Genomic DNA, 21,296 nt, shown 5'->3' with positions numbered 1-21,296 from the left:
CTACACAAAAGTCTTACTTTTCAGAAATGTTTTGCTGTCTGGGATCCACCATTGGTTTCACACCTATTTCTGTCACTAACTGAAAGGTGGCTGAAAACAGAAAAAATAGTAAAAATTGGATATGTCTCAGTAAAATGCCAAAACTATGTTGAAAAATGTTTTTTGCTGATTCAAATCTGCCTGTTCCTGAAAGTTGGGAAAATTGTGATTTTAGCACCGCAAACCCTTTGTTGATGCCATTTGCAGGGAAAGAACAGATGCATACTTCTGCAGCACTTTTTTTTTATCATTTTCGTAAAAAAAGATGTTAGCTGTATTTTAGCTCCTTTCTTGGTCTCCTGAAGAGGAACCCACAAACTCTGGGGTACCTTTACAATCCCCAGAATGTTGGAAAAAAGGACGCAAATTTGGTGTGGATAGTTTATGTGTCCCTACAGTGATGCCTCTAGTTAGCTGGTCTTCAGATAGTTTCATAACAGTTGCGCAAATGTTGAATCATATAGCACAGCCGTGAAGGATGTAAAGGCAATGCAGTGTCACACTTTAAACGTGAGTTCCTGAGCAGGACTGAATGTGTGTACAAGACACAAGGACTGTATAACAATTTTAGACATTAGGCGTCGTCCAGCATTCGTGATTCTTTCAACACTGGATTTGGGCGTTAATCGGATTGCCAGCTCATTAGCCACCTGCAGTTTGTTTACTCACTCACCCTGCTTGCCAACAGGACGCTCCTGTCCCGTGCCAGGGAGAGCGCGTCACAAGAACCTTTCTGCCATCAAGAGCTCGCTGCAGAAATCCACCTCGGGGCAAAATGAGCCATAAAAACAGTTTTAAAACTCGAGGTCCTTATTCCTATATGGTGTTAGATAAAGGACACAGGTCACTGCGTTTGTGAAAACTGGGAGATGTCGGTCTTTTTGTATTTGGAAATAATTTCCTCTGTTTTTCCTTGGTATACACGTTTCTTTCAGCTTAAGTGTCGCGGCTGACCGCACCTCTCAAATTGACACAGGAGCCGGAACATAGCAATGCTCTGTGTACAAGGAAACACTTTTCGAGCTGCAGAAGGAATTAGATTCCCATTGAAGCTCACGGGTTAAGTGAGCGGCATTTCCTTTGCTTGTTGTAGGACCTACGGCAGCCTTCATAACGAATTGCCCCTCATTACGATTTGCCCGAATTAATATCTGTTTTATCTGCGCTATCAACCACCACCCCCTCCCAACCCCCCACCCCTCGCCCCAGGACCTCCTGGAATACTGGTACCGGGCTGGCAGAATGACAGGTATTGTCCCATGGCAGTGAAATGCAATGCCTACAGGCCCATTCAAAATACCAGGATCCCCCCGTTAACTCTTTCACAAGTCTGGATTCCACTGAGGTCACTGCTTTGAATGAGCAGATACTGGCTGGTACTGAGTACTGCACTTCTTTCATTTGGGAGGGATAGCACGGCACTTCTCAGCACTGCTGCAATGCTTTTAAAGGGAGAGTACTGACAGTACTCAGCAGCAAACAGGTACTCTGGGACATGGAATATTTGCACTTGTGCAATTCTATTTCAAGCACAGATTGAGGGTTAAGAGCTTCTTGCTGAATTGCATCTTCTTTAATGTAGTTCTCCATGGCTAGGACAAATTTAGTGAGTTCTCAGATAAGATTTTGAAGTTGGTGCACTTAGCTCATTACTTTCTGATGCTTAGAGTAAAATTATATCTTAGTTGAGTAAAACAAATCTAATTCATAACAGAAATATTGTGAAGCGTTTTGTTATACTATGCTATGGTGTATTACGTTATGATATGTCACAGTATATTACAAAGCAGTAGGCATCCTAGGTGCGATGGGTATAATTAGGCATGGCCCTGCGCTCACTTTGACACAAGACTCGATTTATAGCTCACTGACGGGGTTTTAATAGGCAAGAACTGGTCTGGGGCTGCTTGTGTTTCCCTCTGCAAGTGACATGAGTTGGCAGCTCGGGCTGGACTGTTCCTACTGAAGCTGGACCAAGACTGATATGCATATATCTGATCTCTTTCTAAAGTGACAGATCAGGCAAAAAGGTGGTCTGGAATCCAGCACTGAGCCATCGTCAGTGGCTGAAATTAATTCAGGCAGTCTATCCATCAATGTCCATTATTAAGGTATGTTTCACATTATGCTGTTCAGTGTTATAATACATTATCACAAAGTTACTAATGCAGTTTATGTTTTACTACAAGTGGCCTCTTGAGGAGGAGAATGATTTATTCCATTTCAGAACAGTTTCTCTTTGAGAATAGGATTTGAAGCACTCGGTAGCGGTCGTGAATGCAGCTGAAAGGCCCCAAAGTACAAGTAGCCAAGTGTTTCTATCATCCATAATTTTTGGGGTATTATCTATTATCTGAAATGTATCAATTAAGAGGCTGCTATTCAAGATATATAGTTCAGTGTTGACAGCTTTGTCAATTTCATTCATCATGAAAGGAGTTTAGACATAACTACACAGTTCTGAAAGTCATTTGGGCCCAGGTTGATAGTCTTGAATAATCTTATGCCAACAAGTGCATGGATTTTTCGGCAAGTTCAGAATTGACTACATTAGCTGTGCAAAAAAGAGTGGCGGTGTGGTTGACAAGGTTGTGGGAGCTTGGGATTGTGTGAGTGCAAAATAATTTGAACATTGTTTTATTGTGTGGACCAGAGTTCTAGGACAACCTATCATTTTCTTTTGTGGTTTTGCTTTCAGCGAGATATGCACCACTATGGTTCAGCATGTCTTATCTAGTGTTCTTGAACCACAAAATCATAGGTGTATTTTAAAAGTGCTGTTTGTATTTGTATTTTGCATTTATACTGTGTATTAAACCCAAAAGGGTATCTAAGCTCTAGGTTCGAAGACACAAACACAATCAGAAGGGGGCTTTATACAAAAAAAAGTCCCAGCAGCAGACCAAAAGCATACTGATCTGCCCTGAACAACCAGGTTTTAACTGCCCTGAGAGATGTCATATACAAGTCTGTCCTTCTGGTGTCATCCGTCAGCTTATTCCCGATCCTTGCCACTGCCACAGAGAAGGCTTCCCCCCACCATCTAGCCTTCTTAAATCTTGGTAAATTGACCTTCTTATTGCCTGCAGATCTCAAAAGTCTGCTGAGGGCATACCAGGCAAAGGCGGACCTCAGGTATCCAGTGCCGGACTGATGAAGTGATTTGTGCACCAGGCATAATGACTTAAAGTTGACCAGTTTCCTAATCGGGAGTCAATGTAAGGCCCTCACCTACCAAGTGGCTCTTGGGTAGCCCTAGGGCTAAGTGTCCTGCCCCATTTTGAATCAATCGGAGCTTGTTAAGGGAATGTTGAGCAGCATTTAGAAATAGAGCACTACAATAATCCAAGCACCAGGTGATGAGTGCCAACACTACAGAAACCCTAAGCGCTCTTGGAATGAACTGCTGGATCTTTCTCAGCATCCTGAGTATCCAGTGACAGATGTTCACTGTCCTACTAACCTGGCGCTGAAAAGTCCGTTTGTTATGGAAAACAATTCCAAGAGTCTTCACTTCTTTTACAAGAATGGGTAAAGTTCCACAGGCCTCCAGCCACCACTTCCAATAATAACAGTCTGTTTACATACAGCTCCTTCCTCACTGCCTCGCCGATAGGGTCACTAGGTAACCCTAGTTCTCGTTGTCTGTCCTATGCTGCTTCTTGACCTAAGCCTGCTCTGTTGTCACCTGTTATTTCTTCCACATGCTGCTCCCTTGGTCACTTAATTATGTGTGCACCTGCAGTTTGTCCAGGCGCGCACATCTCATCACTTGGGAACAGTAAACATTTTTGGACGGTTTAGAGTGGGAAAAATATCCCCCCCTTATTAACTTGCATTAACACAGACTACGTTTTAAGAGGGGGGGATCTAAACACGTTGCCGTAAAAAACCTGGCGCCTCAATGGGAGTGTTGGCAAGAACGCAGGCGTCACACTCATGCGTGGAATGCAGGCGTGGGGGGAGCGTTGCTCTGCTCTTCTCTTTGAACAGGTAGAACAGCTCCAGCAAGCAGTGGAGGAAAGTAACCCGGGTGCACTCAACAAGAAAGCTCTTCATTTGCGACTCATGTTGCTGAGCGCTCAGGGAAGAGTGACTGAGTAATGACTGCAGCCACAGTTCTGTGCCGAAAGCAAGGGGAAAACACGGGAATCCATTCTAGAATAACACGCGGTGAGTATGTTTGTGTGCGTCACAGCGATGGTAGATAGTGCATTAGTTTAAACTGCGCGCACTGCTTATCCTCACCAGCCAGAGCAGCAGCAGTAGTGTTGGCACTCGTGGGCACCGGGGAGCTCCCTGAAACCGCATCCTTCCAGGCGCTGTCCCTGTGCCCTTGTCACCGGGCTCAGGATCCTCGTTGCATAGCCCTCTCCACTCCTCCAAGCGCTGCTTTGAGCCCAGGTATGCCCTGGGCGCCCCCAAGAGAGTTGTTGTCCTGCCAGAGGGGAGTGCTGGCCCGCAGCCCGGCTACTTCAGAGAGAGGGAGAAGGCGCGCCGCTCTGCCATCCTCTGCCCCGGCGACGACTTCTTACGTGGATTACCACTGGCAGGTCCCGTTTCCGGACACGGCGTGGCCCCTCCCCCCGCGAGGTAGGTGAAGACGGAGAGTCCGAGGCTGCCCTGACCCTTTCATCCCTGAGCAGGTGCGCCCTAGCACAAGAGAGCGCAAACACTGCAGAGGAGCTGCGTTCTGCTAAAGCGCAGAACACCAGGCACCGCAGAGATACACTGTACGTTTCTTAAAAGGTAGATGTCCCGAAATACTGAAAGTGTCTCTTTCTTAACCCAAACGTTAACACAATACAATCGGGGCACTGCCAGTGACACAGCTTTGACGTAGTGTAAAAGGCCATTTATTTAGGACAGGATTGCATCAAACAAAACAACTTTTAACAAGATCAAGTCAACTCCAACTTTTCAAAACCCCACCCTTTTGAAACTTCACCCCAATTCCTTTTCACTCATTCCCCCACTTTTCCTCTGTTCGCCCATCTTCCACTTCCACACACCCACACATCTCCCTTTCCTTTCATCTCCAGCCTGCTTCGGGCATCCCCCACGCTGTCATCCTTCACCTGCTTCTTTTCCCCCCCTGGAAGGGTGGCCAGGCCCGCATCTGACTTTCCACCCTCCCCCATCCACTGCCACCCAGCACAAACCCTCTGGGCGTTTTGCTGCCCCACCAGCGAACCCACTGCAACATTGCACGTCCTTACACTGACTACTTGAGCCACTTATTTTCTCCCCATAAGTCCCCCACAATCAAGCAAAGCTCCGTAAGGTAATATGCATTGCCCAACTCAGACAAATGCACACCTTCATCCCTGAAGAGCCCGCCTCCTCCTCTGTAATCCCTTCATGCTTCAGTACTTTAATCTCATGTGCCTAACAGAAAACCCTCATTGCCCGATTGAGCTTCTTCGGAGCCCTTTCCATAGCCCCATGTTTCATTGCCCCTCTCCATTTCCTCCTAGTGTACGAACTCAGTCCATACTACACATGTGCCATGCAGCTTCTAAAGGATCAATTCCAAATCCTGTTGCATATGTTGCAGTAGGGTGATCCCAGAGAGCCGCACCAGATCATTCTCCCCAGGTGCAACAGTAAAAGATCCGGACATCCTCAGGTCGGCATCATAGATGTTAAAAATGGAAGCAATGCACCCCATCTCATACCACTCTTCCCCCACCACAACACCTCATGACGGCTACTTGGCAGTCCTAAGGAATGTCCATAAATCTGTCTCTCTGCATACTTTTCCACCCAATGTATGAACGAGTGCCTGACCAACCAAGTGACCATTTTCGAACTCATGGGACCATGCACGCAACTTGCAAAGAAAGCAAATGTTAAATCAAATACCTACAAAAACCCCTACCCCCCAATCCTGAAACACCCAGAAACCATACAACTTTGTACGTTCCCTGTGATCAAGCCCTCATGTATCACTCACAGCACTTAGATCGCCACCTACCAATGCGCCTGATCTGCGCCCAATTCCAACCTAAATGAGCTGCTGCTGCCCCTATTCGGAAAGAACGAGTGCCAAAGCACTGCACCTGTCTCCCAATCTGCCGCAACGCCATCCTCAACACCTACAACAATTGGGACGCTGTGAGCTTTTCCCCGTCCGTGTGACTAAATACGCCAACCCCAATTGCCATCGCCCGAGACCTGAAACCAACCCACTTTGCAACCGAGCATGCAGCTGGATTCTCTCCTTTGCACAACCACACCCATCCCCCCCAATCTGATCAGTCTTCAACTTTCTGAGCCATATCCCTAAGCGCTCACCATGCAAAGACACTTCTTCCACTTTCACGCCCTCAGACCTTTCTACACCCAAACGTTCAAATATCCGAAAGGCCCCAAAAAACAGCCACACCATACACAACCTGAAAAGTGCAAGATCGTAAGCATCTACACAACAGACGGCAATACATGCAGCGGCTCAGATAGCAAGTCAAAGGTAATAGCTTCTCTCACAGTCTTGTCAGACCCACACCGGACCTTACCACAGCCCTTCAACATTCTCTCTAATATGTCATCTTTTGCAGTATCTCTTCCAAAAAACAAACTCCCATAAAAGGATACACCTGCCAACTTGCTACCTTTGTGTATCAGGAACAATTCAAAACGTAACATGTGGGACTCCAGCGAGCCCATACCCTGTGCCAAAAAACCCCCATCAAAACTTTCAAAATATTGAAACTACAACCATGCAAAGGGATAACTCTTCCAAGTGGATTCTACTAATGACATCTCCATCAGCCTAATGATCATCATGCCCCCTACTCCCATATGTCTGCTTAGACCGCTGTCTTGTGCTGCTCTGCTTCTGGTGCCAAACCGTAAAACCTCTGCCACTGTGACAGAGACAGGGAATCTGCAATAGCATTGTTTAACCCTTCCTTGAAACCCCAATCCAGTTTTCGTGCTATGTCCCCGTCCAGGTACACATGCAACCAAGGCAACAGTCCCTCCAACTTAATTGGCATAGGAGCCCTTGTCGCAGGAGTGGCAGGCATCCCTCTACCCTTGGCAGTTCTCCACTGCTCTGCCGGGCTGGCAAGCAAAAACACTGTGTAACCGGGTGTCTACCCCCATATTTTGAACATTCATGCTTGAATCTACACATGTGTCTGGAGCAGAAACCTTTGTTAAAGTTCCAACAGGCCCCCGAGGTAGGCACCTGTGGTCGCTGTGTCGTACCTGCCCCCCTTTGAGTAGGATGCAGCTGAAAAGGTTTGTAAACTGCAGGCAGGCCGTTAGTGGTATGGATGGATGCAGCAGACTGTGATGATGCCATCCACTGCATCCACAATTCGGGATCTATGTCCCCCCAAGGCTTATCTGGACTGATGCTCACTCTTGCCTTGAGCTCTTCATCATAACTCAGCCATGCAAACTGCCAAAATGCATCTGGGCCTTAAGGATAATCCATATACTTAAACATTGCGATGGCCCTGTCTGGGTATTTCTCGCAATAAATGTTGGCATATACCAAAAATGCCGAGGTCCAGTTGTCCGTGGGTATTGGCACCCTGAGCCTCCATGCCAACTCCCATTCTTCCTCCTTAGATCCCTCTTTCGTCTGTATATCCCTGTGCAGGAGCTTGAATACATCAACATATTCATGCTGCCAGATTCTGGACTTCATCTTATCAGCCACATGAGAACCTAAAGGCATCGCTAAACCCATATGAACCGCTTCTCATGCTCCCCACCTTCCTTTCCTTCCTCCGCTGGCCCTTTTACCTGGGCTTTTTCCCTATCCCCACCAGCCGTCGGCGTCCCCTTGTCAATCATCTTAACACCATCTCCTACCTGTGCCACACTTGCTCCAGGTTCCTCGTATACAGAATGAGCACCCACCCCCACTGACTTGTGCGTAAGAGCCGTTGTGTTAACTGGAGCAGTGCCCCACACAAACCACCATTCTCCCTTACTTCGTAGCCTTGGTTCCACTGCCCCCGTGCCTTTTGCCGGCTTGCGACCATGCTCCTCCTTGTGAGACTCCTCCTCTGTTCGCGCACCAGATGTACCTTCATGCAAAACAGAAACGGAAGAGGAGGTTGCGCCGCTCTTGCACCCTTTCCCCATCCCCTTTTCCCCTCTCACCTCGCTATCGTGAATCTCCCCGTCTTCCCATTCGCCCAACTCGTCCTCATAGTCAAGCTCCACTTCATCGTCTTCCATTTCACACCTGACATCATCACCCCCAACATCCGATACAGCATGCCATTCTTCCAGAGTCTGTCCCCCATGGCGTATGCCATACTTGCTACTGTCATGCTTCTGCACTGTAGAGAAGGCCGCCGAAGACCCCTCTAGTGCTTCAGACCAACATCCTGGGGCTGTGCTGCACCCCCTTGGCACAGCTGCCTTTCTGCCAGCCTCCACCACTGACTTTGTTTCTCCGCGCCTGTCCTGGCCATGTGCGGAAGTCATAGCTCTCGTGCTGCCATACACCTCAGCTGCACCAGCCTCTTGTCTCCTACCCAGTTCTTTATCGGGAACCCATACCCAGCTACCTTGTCCTTCCCTGGCGTCCCCCAGCCCACCCAAAATCTCACCTCTTGACTTCTTTTTCATTTGCCTCTCTCTGCCCATGGACTCCTCCCTCCCTCTGCAAAGCCGGACCCACCTCTCTTCAGTTTCAGCCACCTCCCTCCTTTGCTCCCGGATCCTGACCTCAAGGTCCGCAGAGGACCAATCTGTGGCTATTGCCTGACTAAAAGCGCCTCCCAAAGGGTCCCCCCGTGGCCTGCTCTGCCCCTTGCTGTTGGCCTCTGACCATCTAGGTCCCTGCCAAACTCTGTGCTGCCACCAGCCAGTGGCTTATTGTGACTGCTTATTGGCCCTGCTTGGCCTTTCCTTTACCCTTCTTCTTCCCAGGGGCCCCGGCGATGACTTCTTACGTGGATTACCACTGGCAGGTCCCGTTTCCGGACACGGCGTGGCCCCTCCCCCCGCGAGGTAGGTGAAGACGGAGAGTCCGAGGCTGCCCTGACCCTTTCATCCCTGAGCAGGTGCGCCCTAGCACAAGAGAGCGCAAACACTGCAGAGGAGCTGCGTTCTGCTAAAGCGTAGAACACCAGACACCACAGAGATACACTGTACGTTTCTTAAAAGGTAGATGTCCCGAAATACTGAAAGTGAGGGCCTGAGTGTCCCTTTCTTAACCCAAACGTTAACACAATACAATCGGGGCACTGCCAGTGACACAGCTTTGACGTAGTGTAAAAGGCCATTTATTTAGGACAGGATTGCATCAAACAAAACAACTTTTAACAAGATCAAGTCAACTCCAACTTTTCAAAACCCCACCCTTTTGAAACTTCACCCCAATTCCTTTTCACTCATTCCCCCACTTTTCCTCTGTTCGCCCATCTTCCACTTCCACACACCCACACATCTCCCTTTCCTTTCATCTCCAGCCTGCTTCGGGCATCCCCCACGCTGTCATCCTTCACCTGCTTCTTTTCCCCCCCTGGAAGGGTGGCCAGGCCCGCATCTGACTTTCCACCCTCCCCCATCCACTGCCACCCAGCACAAACCCTCTGGGCGTTTTGCTGCCCCACCAGCGAACCCACTGCAACATTGCACGTCCTTACACTGACTACTTGAGCCACTTATTTTCTCCCCATAAGTCCCCCACAATCAAGCAAAGCTCCGTAAGGTAATATGCATTGCCCAACTCAGACAAATGCACACCTTCATCCCTGAAGAGCCCGCCTCCTCCTCTGTAATCCCTTCATGCTTCAGTACTTTAATCTCATGTGCCTAACAGAAAACCCTCATTGCCCGATTGAGCTTCTTCGGAGCCCTTTCCATAGCCCCATGTTTCATTGCCCCTCTCCATTTCCTCCTAGTGTACGAACTCAGTCCATACTACACATGTGCCATGCAGCTTCTAAAGGATCAATTCCAAATCCTGTTGCATATGTTGCAGTAGGGTGATCCCAGAGAGCCGCACCAGATCATTCTCCCCAGGTGCAACAGTAAAAGATCCGGACATCCTCAGGTCGGCATCATAGATGTTAAAAATGGAAGCAATGCACCCCATCTCATACCACTCTTCCCCCACCACAACACCTCATGACGGCTACTTGGCAGTCCTAAGGAATGTCCATAAATCTGTCTCTCTGCATACTTTTCCACCCAATGTATGAACGAGTGCCTGACCAACCAAGTGACCATTTTCGAACTCATGGGACCATGCACGCAACTTGCAAAGAAAGCAAATGTTAAATCAAATACCTACAAAAACCCCTACCCCCCAATCCTGAAACACCCAGAAACCATACAACTTTGTACGTTCCCTGTGATCAAGCCCTCATGTATCACTCACAGCACTTAGATCGCCACCTACCAATGCGCCTGATCTGCGCCCAATTCCAACCTAAATGAGCTGCTGCTGCCCCTATTCGGAAAGAACGAGTGCCAAAGCACTGCACCTGTCTCCCAATCTGCCGCAACGCCATCCTCAACACCTACAACAATTGGGACGCTGTGAGCTTTTCCCCGTCCGTGTGACTAAATACGCCAACCCCAATTGCCATCGCCCGAGACCTGAAACCAACCCACTTTGCAACCGAGCATGCAGCTGGATTCTCTCCTTTGCACAACCACACCCATCCCCCCCAATCTGATCAGTCTTCAACTTTCTGAGCCATATCCCTAAGCGCTCACCATGCAAAGACACTTCTTCCACTTTCACGCCCTCAGACCTTTCTACACCCAAACGTTCAAATATCCGAAAGGCCCCAAAAAACAGCCACACCATACACAACCTGAAAAGTGCAAGATCGTAAGCATCTACACAACAGACGGCAATACATGCAGCGGCTCAGATAGCAAGTCAAAGGTAATAGCTTCTCTCACAGTCTTGTCAGACCCACACCGGACCTTACCACAGCCCTTCAACATTCTCTCTAATATGTCATCTTTTGCAGTATCTCTTCCAAAAAACAAACTCCCATAAAAGGATACACCTGCCAACTTGCTACCTTTGTGTATCAGGAACAATTCAAAACGTAACATGTGGGACTCCAGCGAGCCCATACCCTGTGCCAAAAAACCCCCATCAAAACTTTCAAAATATTGAAACTACAACCATGCAAAGGGATAACTCTTCCAAGTGGATTCTGCTAATGACATCTCCATCAGCCTAATGATCATCATGCCCCCTACTCCCATATGTCTGCTTAGACCGCTGTCTTGTGCTGCTCTGCTCCTGGTGCCAAACCGTAAAACCTCTGCCACTGTGACAGAGACAGGGAATCTGCAATAGCATTGTTTAACCCTTCCTTGAAACCCCAATCCAGTTTTCGTGCTATGTCCCCGTCCAGGTACACATGCAACCAAGGCAACAGTCCCTCCAACTTAATTGGCATAGGAGCCCTTGTCGCAGGAGTGGCAGGCATCCCTCTACCCTTGGCAGTTCTCCACTGCTCTGCCGGGCTGGCAAGCAAAAACACTGTGTAACCGGGTGTCTACCCCCATATTTTGAACATTCATGCTTGAATCTACACATGTGTCTGGAGCAGAAACCTTTGTTAAAGTTCCAACAGGCCCCCGAGGTAGGCACCTGTGGTCGCTGTGTCGTACCTGCCCCCCTTTGAGTAGGATGCAGCTGAAAAGGTTTGTAAACTGCAGGCAGGCCGTTAGTGGTATGGATGGATGCAGCAGACTGTGATGATGCCATCCACTGCATCCACAATTCGGGATCTATGTCCCCCCAAGGCTTATCTGGACTGATGCTCACTCTTGCCTTGAGCTCTTCATCATAACTCAGCCATGCAAACTGCCAAAATGCATCTGGGCCTTAAGGATAATCCATATACTTAAACATTGCGATGGCCCTGTCTGGGTATTTCTCGCAATAAATGTTGGCATATACCAAAAATGCCGAGGTCCAGTTGTCCGTGGGTATTGGCACCCTGAGCCTCCATGCCAACTCCCATTCTTCCTCCTTAGATCCCTCTTTCGTCTGTATATCCCTGTGCAGGAGCTTGAATACATCGACATATTCATGCTGCCAGATTCTGGCCTTCATCTTATCAGCCACATGAGAACCTAAAGGCATCGCTAAACCCATATGAACCGCTTCTCATGCTCCCCACCTTCCTTTCCTTCCTCCGCTGGCCCTTTTACCTGGGCTTTTTCCCTATCCCCACCAGCCGTCGGCGTCCCCTTGTCAATCATCTTCACACCATCTCCTACCTGTGCCACACTTGCTCCAGGTTCCTCGTATATAGAATGAGCACCCACCCCCACTGACTTGTGCGTAAGAGCCGTTGTATTGACTGGAGCAGTGCCCCACACAAACCACCATTCTCCCTTACTTCGTAGCCTTGGTTCCACTGCCCCCGTGCCTTTTGCCAGCTTGCGACCATGCTCCTCCTTGTGAGACTCCTCCTCTGTTCGCGCACCAGATGTACCTTCATGCAAAACAGAAACCGAAGAGGAGGTTGCGCCGCTCTTGCACCCTTTCCCCATCCCCTTTTCCCCTCTCACCTCGCTATTGTGAATCTCCCCGTCTTCCCATTCGCCCAACTCGTCCTCATAGTCAAGCTCCACTTCATCGTCTTCCATTTCACACCTGACATCATCACCCCCAACATCCGATACAGCATGCCATTCTTCCAGAGTCTGTCCCCCATGGCGTATGCCATACTTGCTACTGTCATGCTCCTGCACTGTAGAGAAGGCCGCCGAAGACCCCTCTAGTCCTTCAGACCAACATCCTGGGGCTGTGCTGCACCCCCTTGGCACAGCTGCCTTTCTGCCAGCCTCCACCACTGACTTTGTTTCTCCGCGCCTGTCCTGGCCATGTGCGGAAGTCGTAGCTCTCATGCTGCCATACACCTCAGCTGCACCAGCCTCTTGTCTCCTACCCAGTTCTTTATCGGGAACCCATACCCAGCTACCTTGTCCTTCCCTGGCGTCCCCCAGCCCACCCAAAATCTCACCTCTTGACTTCTTTTTCATTTGCCTCTCTCTGCCCATGGACTCCTCCCTCCCTCTGCAAAGCCGGACCCACCTCTCTTCAGTTTCAGCCACCTCCCTCCTTTGCTCCCGGATCCTGACCTCAAGGTCCGCAGAGGACCAATCTGTGGCTATTGCCTGACTAAAAGCGCCTCCCAAAGGGTCCCCCCGTGGCCTGCTCTGCCCCTTGCTGTTGGCCTCTGACGATCTAGGTCCCTGCCAAACTCTGTGCTGCCACCAGCCAGTGGCTTATTGTGACTGCTTATTGGCCCTGCTTGGCCTTTCCTTTACCCTTCTTCTTCCCAGGGGCCCCGGCGACGACTTCTTACGTGGATTACCACTGGCAGGTCCCGTTTCCGGACACGGCGTGGCCCCTCCCCCCGCGAGGTAGGTGAAGACGGAGAGTCCGAGGCTGCCCTGACCCTTTCATCCCTGAGCAGGTGCGCCCTAGCACAAGAGAGCGCAAACACTGCAGAGGAGCTGCGTTCTGCTAAAGCGTAGAACACCAGACACCGCAGAGATACACTGTACGTTTCTTAAAAGGTAGATGTCCCGAAATACTGAAAGTGAGGGCCTGAGTGTCCCTTTCTTAACCCAAACGTTAACACAATACAATCGGGGCACTGCCAGTGACACAGCTTTGACGTAGTGTAAAAGGCCATTTATTTAGGACAGGATTGCATCAAACAAAACAACTTTTAACAAGATCAAGTCAACTCCAACTTTTCAAAACCCCACCCTTTTGAAACTTCACCCCAATTCCTTTTCACTCATTCCCCCACTTTTCCTCTGTTCGCCCATCTTCCACTTCCACACACCCACACATCTCCCTTTCCTTTCATCTCCAGCCTGCTTCGGGCATCCCCCACGCTGTCATCCTTCACCTGCTTCTTTTCCCCCCCTGGAAGGGTGGCCAGGCCCGCATCTGACTTTCCACCCTCCCCCATCCACTGCCACCCAGCACAAACCCTCTGGGCGTTTTGCTGCCCCACCAGCGAACCCACTGCAACATTGCACGTCCTTACACCGACTACTTGAGCCACATATTTTCTCCCCATAAGTCCCCCACAATCAAGCAAAGCTCCGTAAGGTAATATGCATTGCCCAACTCAGACAAATGCACACCTTCATCCCTGAAGAGCCCGCCTCCTCCTCTGTAATCCCTTCATGCTTCAGTACTTTAATCTCATGTGCCTAACAGAAAACCCTCATTGCCCGATTGAGCTTCTTCGGAGCCCTTTCCATAGCCCCATGTTTCATTGCCCCTCTCCATTTCCTCCTAGTGTACGAACTCAGTCCATACTACACATGTGCCATGCAGCTTCTAAAGGATCAATTCCAAATCCTGTTGCATATGTTGCAGTAGGGTGATCCCAGAGAGCCGCACCAGATCATTCTCCTCAGGTGCAACAGTAAAAGATCCGGACATCCTCAGGTCGGCATCATAGATGTTATAAATGGAAGCAATGCACCCCATCTCATACCACTCTTCCCCCACCACAACACCTCATGACGGCTACTTGGCAGTCCTAAGGAATGTCCATAAATCTGTCTCTCTGCATACTTTTCCACCCAATGTATGAACGAGTGCCTGACCAACCAAGTGACCATTTTCGAACTCATGGGACCATGCACGCAACTTGCAAAGAAAGCAAATGTTAAATCAAATACCTACAAAAACCCCTACCCCCCAATCCTGAAACACCCAGAAACCATACAACTTTGTACGTTCCCTGTGATCAAGCCCTCATGTATCACTCACAGCACTTAGATCGCCACCTACCAATGCGCCTGATCTGCGCCCAATTCCAACCTAAATGAGCTGCTGCTGCCCCTATTCGGAAAGAACGAGTGCCAAAGCACTGCACCTGTCTCCCAATCTGCCGCAACGCCATCCTCAACACCTACAACAATTGGGACGCTGTGAGCTTTTCCCCGTCCGTGTGACTAAATACGCCAACCCCAATTGCCATCGCCCGAGACCTGAAACCAACCCACTTTGCAACCGAGCATGCAGCTGGATTCTCTCCTTTGCACAACCACACCCATCCCCCCCAATCTGATCAGTCTTCAACTTTCTGAGCCATATCCCTAAGCGCTCACCATGCAAAGACACTTCTTCCACTTTCACGCCCTCAGACCTTTCTACACCCAAACGTTCAAATATCCGAAAGGCCCCAAAAAACAGCCACACCATACACAACCTGAAAAGTGCAAGATCGTAAGCATCTACACAACAGACGGCAATACATGCAGCGGCTCAGATAGCAAGTCAAAGGTAATAGCTTCTCTCACAGTCTTGTCAGACCCACACCGGACCTTACCACAGCCCTTCAACATTCTCTCTAATATGTCATCTTTTGCAATATCTCTTCCAAAAAACAAACTCCCATAAAAGGATACACCTGCCAACTTGCTACCTTTGTGTATCAGGAACAATTCAAAACGTAACATGTGGGACTCCAGCGAGCCCATACCCTGTGCCAAAAAAAACCCATCAAAACTTTCAAAATATTGAAACTACAACCATGCAAAGGGATAACTCTTCCAAGTGGATTCTGCTAATGACATCTCCATCAGCCTAATGATCATCATGCCCCCTACTCCCATATGTCTGCTTAGACCGCTGTCTTGTGCTGCTCTGCTTCTGGTGCCAAACTGTAAAACCTCTGCCACTGTGACAGAGACAGGGAATCTGCAATAGCATTGTTTAACCCTTCCTTGAAACCCCAATCCAGTTTTCGTGCTATGTCCCCGTCCAGGTACACATGCAACCAAGGCAACAGTCCCTCCAACTTAATTGGCATAGGAGCCCTTGTCGCAGGAGTGGCAGGCATCCCTCTACCCTTGGCAGTTCTCCACTGCTCTGCCATGCTGGGAAGGAAAAACACTGTGTAACCGGGTGTCTACCCCCATATTTTGAACATTCATGCTTGAATCTACATATGTGTCTGGAGCAGAAACCTTTGTTAAAGTTCCAACAGGCCCCCGAGGTAGGCACCTGTGGTCGCTGTGTCCTACCCGCCCCCCCTTGAGTAGGATGCAGCTGAAAAGGTTTGTAAACTGCAGGCAGGCCGTTAGTGGTATGGATGGATGCAGCAGACTGTGATGATGCCATCCACTGCATCCACAATTCGGGATCTATGTCCCCCCAAGGCTTATCTGGGCAGATGCTCACTCTTGCCTTGAGCTCTTCATCATAACTCAGCCATGCAAACTGCCAAAATGCATCTGGGCCTTAAGGATAATCCATATACTTAAACATTGCGATGGCCCTGTCTGGGTATTTCTCGCAATAAATGTTGGCATATACCAAAAATGCTGAGGACCAGTTGTCCGTGGGTATTGGCACCCTGAGCCTCTATGCCAACTCCCATTCTTCCTCCTTAGATCCCTCTTTCGTCTGTATATCCCTGTGCAGGAGCTTGAATACATCAACATATTCATGCTGCCAGATTCTGGCCTTCATCTTATCAGCCACATGAGAACCTAAAGGCATCGCTAAACCCATATGAACCGCTTCTCATGCTCCCCACCTTCCTTTCCTTCCTCCGCTGGCCCTTTTACCTGGGCTTTTTCCCTATCCCCACCAGCCGTCGGCGTCCCCTTGTCAATCATCTTCACACCATCTCCTACCTGTGCCACACTTGCTCCAGGTTCCTCGTATACAGAATGAGCTCCCACCCCCACTGACTTGTGCGTAAGAGCCGTTGTGTTGACTGGGGCAGTGCCCCACACAAACCACCATTCTCCCTTACTTCGTAGCCTTGGTTCCACTGCCCCCGTGCCTTTTGCCGGCTTGCGACCATGCTCCTCCTTGTGAGACTCCTCCTCTGTTCGCGCACCAAATGTACCTTCATGCAAAACAGAAACCGAAGAGGAGGTTGCGCCGCTCTTGCACCCTTTCCCCATCCCCTTTTCCCCTCTCACCTCGCTATCGTGAATCTCCCCGTCTTCCCATTCGCCCAACTCGTCCTCATAGTCAAGCTCCACTTCATCGTCTTCCATTTCACACCTGACATCATCACCCCCAACATCCGATACAGCATGCCATTCTTCCAGAGTCTGTCCCCCATGGCGTATGCCATACTTGCTACTGTCATGCTCCTGCACTGTAGAGAAGGCCGCCGAAGACCCCTCTAGTGCTTCAGACCAACATCCTGGGGCTGTGCTGCACCCCCTTGGCACAGCTGCCTTTCTGCCAGCCTCCACCACTGACTTTGTTTCTCCGCGCCTGTCCTGGCCATGTGCGGAAGTCGTAGCTCTCGTGCTGCCATACACCTCAGCTGCACCAGCCTCTTGTCTCCTACCCAGTTCTTTATCGGGAACCCATACCCAGCTACCTTGTCCTTCCCTGGCGTCCCCCAGCCCACCCAAAATCTCACCTCTTGACTTCTTTTTCATTTGCCTCTCTCTGCCCATGGACTCCTCCCTCCCTCTGCAAAGCCGGACCCACCTCTCTTCAGTTTCAGCCACCTCCCTCCTTTGCTCCCAGATCCTGACCTCAAGGTCCACAGAGGACCAATCTGTGGCTATTGCCTGACTAAAAGCACCTCCCAAAGGTTCCCCCCGTGGCCTGCTCTGCCCCTTGCTGTTGGCCTCTGACCATCTAGGTCCCTGCCAAACTCTGTGCTGCCACCAGCCAGTGGCTTATTGTGACTGCTTATTGGCCCTGCTTGGCCTTTCCTTTACCCTTCTTCTTCCCAGGGGCCCCACCCACAACCATTCTCATTATGTGTCTCACTCCCTGTGGACAGGTCCAGAGGCAGATAGGCCTCCTTACTGATGCCCACAGGCTTCTGCCTTGCCTTCCCCACCCCTTCCACTGCATCATAAACCTCCCTGGGCCCTGGGCGGTTTGTTCACTTCAGGGCCCTGCCCCCACTTCTCCCGCCATACGCACAGCCTCGGGCCCAGCATGCAGGCCCTTTATAGCCCTACGGCCCCTGCTGACTTCCTCCTTTTGAGCCTATCGGGTGAGCGGCATGCAGCAACCGGTGCCGCTATACCGCTTGCCGCGGCCCGTGTAGGGCACACCATGCCGACCCAGGCCTGGTCAAGTACACCAGGCCTGAGAAGGTCAGGATGGCCGGTTTCGCCAAGAACGAGAAGCGCAGCCCTAACAGCCTCTGCGTCAGGGCCTAGAGCCATAACTGATGCTATGAAATGCACGTCCCCTGCCTAACTTACCCCACCAAACTTCCGAACGCGCAAAGGGCAGGCACAGAAGAAGGCATTTGTTCCCTTCAACCTCCTATATATCCCCACCCAATTATCCCTCCCACGTACCTCCCCACCAATCCAATTCATCCTGTACTCACTTCCCTCCCAAAGACTCCCGTGGAGAGACTAGACTGCGTCTCACTCTCCACAGTGCCCTCCATCGGCATCATTTACAGTGCTTATACAATATGCAGATGGTGCCATAGAGCTATTGACACCCTCGACTCTAGGAAGAGAGTTTAATTCTCTTGGAACAACTGTATAGAAAAAAGTTGCAGCTGCAGCATAGTTGTGTGTAGGAGCAGGGGTGTGACTAGTGGTGTTAGTCAACAACCTTGGAACACAGAGACTGACTTCCTCACTTGTGAAATCCTGGGCAATCCCTTCATCTATCTGTGGTTCCCTTATCTTATTTCACATTAATAGGAAACACGTAAAGCAGAATCAGCCGGCACACCCTGGAAGCACTGAGAAGCAGCTCAGTATGTAGAGTTTTTCAACTGACGCCTCCCACCTCTGTCCTGATGAAGAAGTGCTGGGCTAGTATATCAACTCTCTTTTCTTATTGCTGCATGCTGCCTCGCACCAACAACCATTCCTCCAATCTGGTGCGATTCACTGGAAGCTGTGCCTGACTTCTACAAGCAGTGAACAAGTTTGAAAACATGCCCCCACCATATAATTGAAGAGGAGAAAAAGTTATGTGAAACAAAAACGTTAATAACAAGAATCTGCTAGAACTATTGACCAGGCATTCCATAACATCCAGACTAGAGAGCCTGATGCAGTGTTACTCAATTCACAAAAAAGTAGAAACAAATTGCGCACTGTGTTTTTTGCAAATGAATTGGCACATTACTATCAGATCGATCGAGAAAATATTGAATCAAAATATTGACTGAGTATTAATTAAGCAAATTTGTGACCCATGTGATTGTTTTCAATCATAGGGATTATGGCCTGCAAGAGACAGCAGGCCTCCATACCTATGCTAGAAATATTTTATTTTTTTAAGCAGCCCCCATTTCTTACAGAAGACAGCACAGCTTTTTAAAAAAATAAAAAACAAGAAAGAAAATCTTTTCCTGTTTTGGGAAACGTCAGAGGGTGCAAGCAGTGATCCTAGACCACTGCCTATTCCCCTTGAGGCTGCTACATGAGTCCCAAAGGTGAAGTGGTCCTAAGGGCTCCTTTTCCCCTGTGCAAATTGAGTCAGTATGCAAGGTCACTCGGATCGGTAACTCATTGGTGGTTTGCTAACGCAATTGTGATTGTAAACCAATGATCCATTCCTTTCCGAATCAGAAACAGGAGAGGGACGCCCCGTTCATGCTTCCTCCTATTTGCATTTCAGAAAAGATAGTAAAAGTACTTTCATGAAAGGATTTTCCAACTTTTTATAGGGCCTTTGTACATAAAGAAAATACCTTTGCTGCTGCAAACCCTGGGATTTAGCAAATCCCATGGTTTGCAGTCTCAAAAAAGCTTTGTACATGAGATCCACAATGATCTCCTCAAGTTAGTAATAACATTGAGAATTAATTATTCAATTATAGGAGGAATATCTACAAGCACTGACATATTGCTGTACTACGTGCACCCTTTTACTTACTTTCCCGGTGAACCAAAAGAATAAGCATTTGACATACCTCCACTAGGCAAGGATAAGTTAGGATAAATTGGGCTACACATCCTAGTTGAGCAACATTGCCCAGCATAGAAATCTAGAATTATAAACGGGCAGCTATCAATAATGAGACTGTTTCCATGGAGGGATTCTACAAGACATTATAGGCAAAGAGTTGAGAACTTCTGTTGTCTATAAGGTTACTTGGAACCATGAGACAGAAAATCCCATGTTATTGACAGGTACACATCTAAAATTTTAGATAATGTTTTATTCTCACTCACATAATAATTCCTCATACATGATGAGTCTAAGAATACCCTGCCAGAGGGAGGAGAGGAGGCGTCATGGAAGAACCACACCTGTATGCCCTCCCTCCTTAATTATTACAAAACACAATATCAGGCATAATGACACCCTTTTTTACTTCCCTTTGGCAACTCTTCCCGCCTTCATATAATATAGTTGAACAAAAGAAAATAACTTGAGTCCTACCACCCTCTGCCATCTCCCTCAGTAACCCTTCAAAAATACCAATACAATACCTTGCAATCTGCCGCTCTCCCTCATCATACTTCGACCTTCCTTTCCACTCCTAAACGTTTCTCTGTCAGTGAGATAAGGCAGGGTTGGCATTGTGCAGATAGCAGCTACATGGAACAAAGTCCCCTTTGTGCCATAGACTAAACATACCTGAAGTCAGGACCTAGATGATGGTTCACAATGCCAATGTCTCTCCTGGGTCAGTGGAGACAAAAGGAAGTGGGGAAAGATAAGAGAGATGATGCACCATCATCGTCTGTGGGTTTGAGACCTTATCTTTTAATTTATTATGATAAGGTGTCACATAATAGGGTAAAGACATTTATTACCCCCAGAGGCCAACTCAAAACTTTGGACTTTGAACATCAAATATATAATCCAATGATTACAATATTCAATTTAGAGTCAGTAATTTATACACATATTGACCTATGTGGCCATGAATCACCACACCAGTTTAGTAAAGTTTAAACATGTATTGCCCTTAAATTAACAATGCTAAAGTCACGTAGATTATGTGCAAACCAAATGATAGAAGTACAAAAACAACACAGGCTGTCCAACGCATCTAAAGAATCTCAATCTGGACAAAGCATTTATCATTAGACACTCTAAGAAAACAATGCAGAATTACAACAGAATCCAATGAAAAATAAAAATAGTATACATTTACTTTATGCAGATGAATTAATCACAATCAATTAATAAAACATCTAAGATAAGACATTAGGTCAGGCATCCCTGACTATTAATACAATTTGAAAAGCATGTGGGGGCTTCTTGCAAAAAGAAAAATAAGATAATATATAATTTGGAAAACAGCTATGGCGCTAACCAAAATAAGCGGTTGCAATTTCTAAAGGAGAGA

The 21,296-nt window shown here is 48.5% G+C and overlaps 1 protein-coding gene across 1 annotated transcript in view; it reads right to left on the bottom strand.

Moving 5' to 3' along the window:
- Positions 1-4,619, bottom strand: part of SEL1L3 (SEL1L family member 3) — a 390,847-nt gene extending 386,228 nt beyond the window's left edge. Inside the window, exon 1 of the mRNA XM_069202147.1 lies at positions 4,288-4,619. Within this exon, the coding sequence (XP_069058248.1) occupies positions 4,288-4,350 (63 nt within the window). The 5' untranslated portion in view covers positions 4,351-4,619. The remainder of the gene's footprint in view (positions 1-4,287) is intronic.
- Between the last annotated feature and the right edge of the window lie 16,677 nt (positions 4,620-21,296).

This window comes from Pleurodeles waltl, chromosome 1_2 (genome assembly GCF_031143425.1).
Source record: "Pleurodeles waltl isolate 20211129_DDA chromosome 1_2, aPleWal1.hap1.20221129, whole genome shotgun sequence".
Classification (NCBI taxonomy): domain Eukaryota; kingdom Metazoa; phylum Chordata; class Amphibia; order Caudata; family Salamandridae; genus Pleurodeles; species Pleurodeles waltl.
This window is presented reverse-complemented; position numbering and strand designations above follow the sequence as displayed.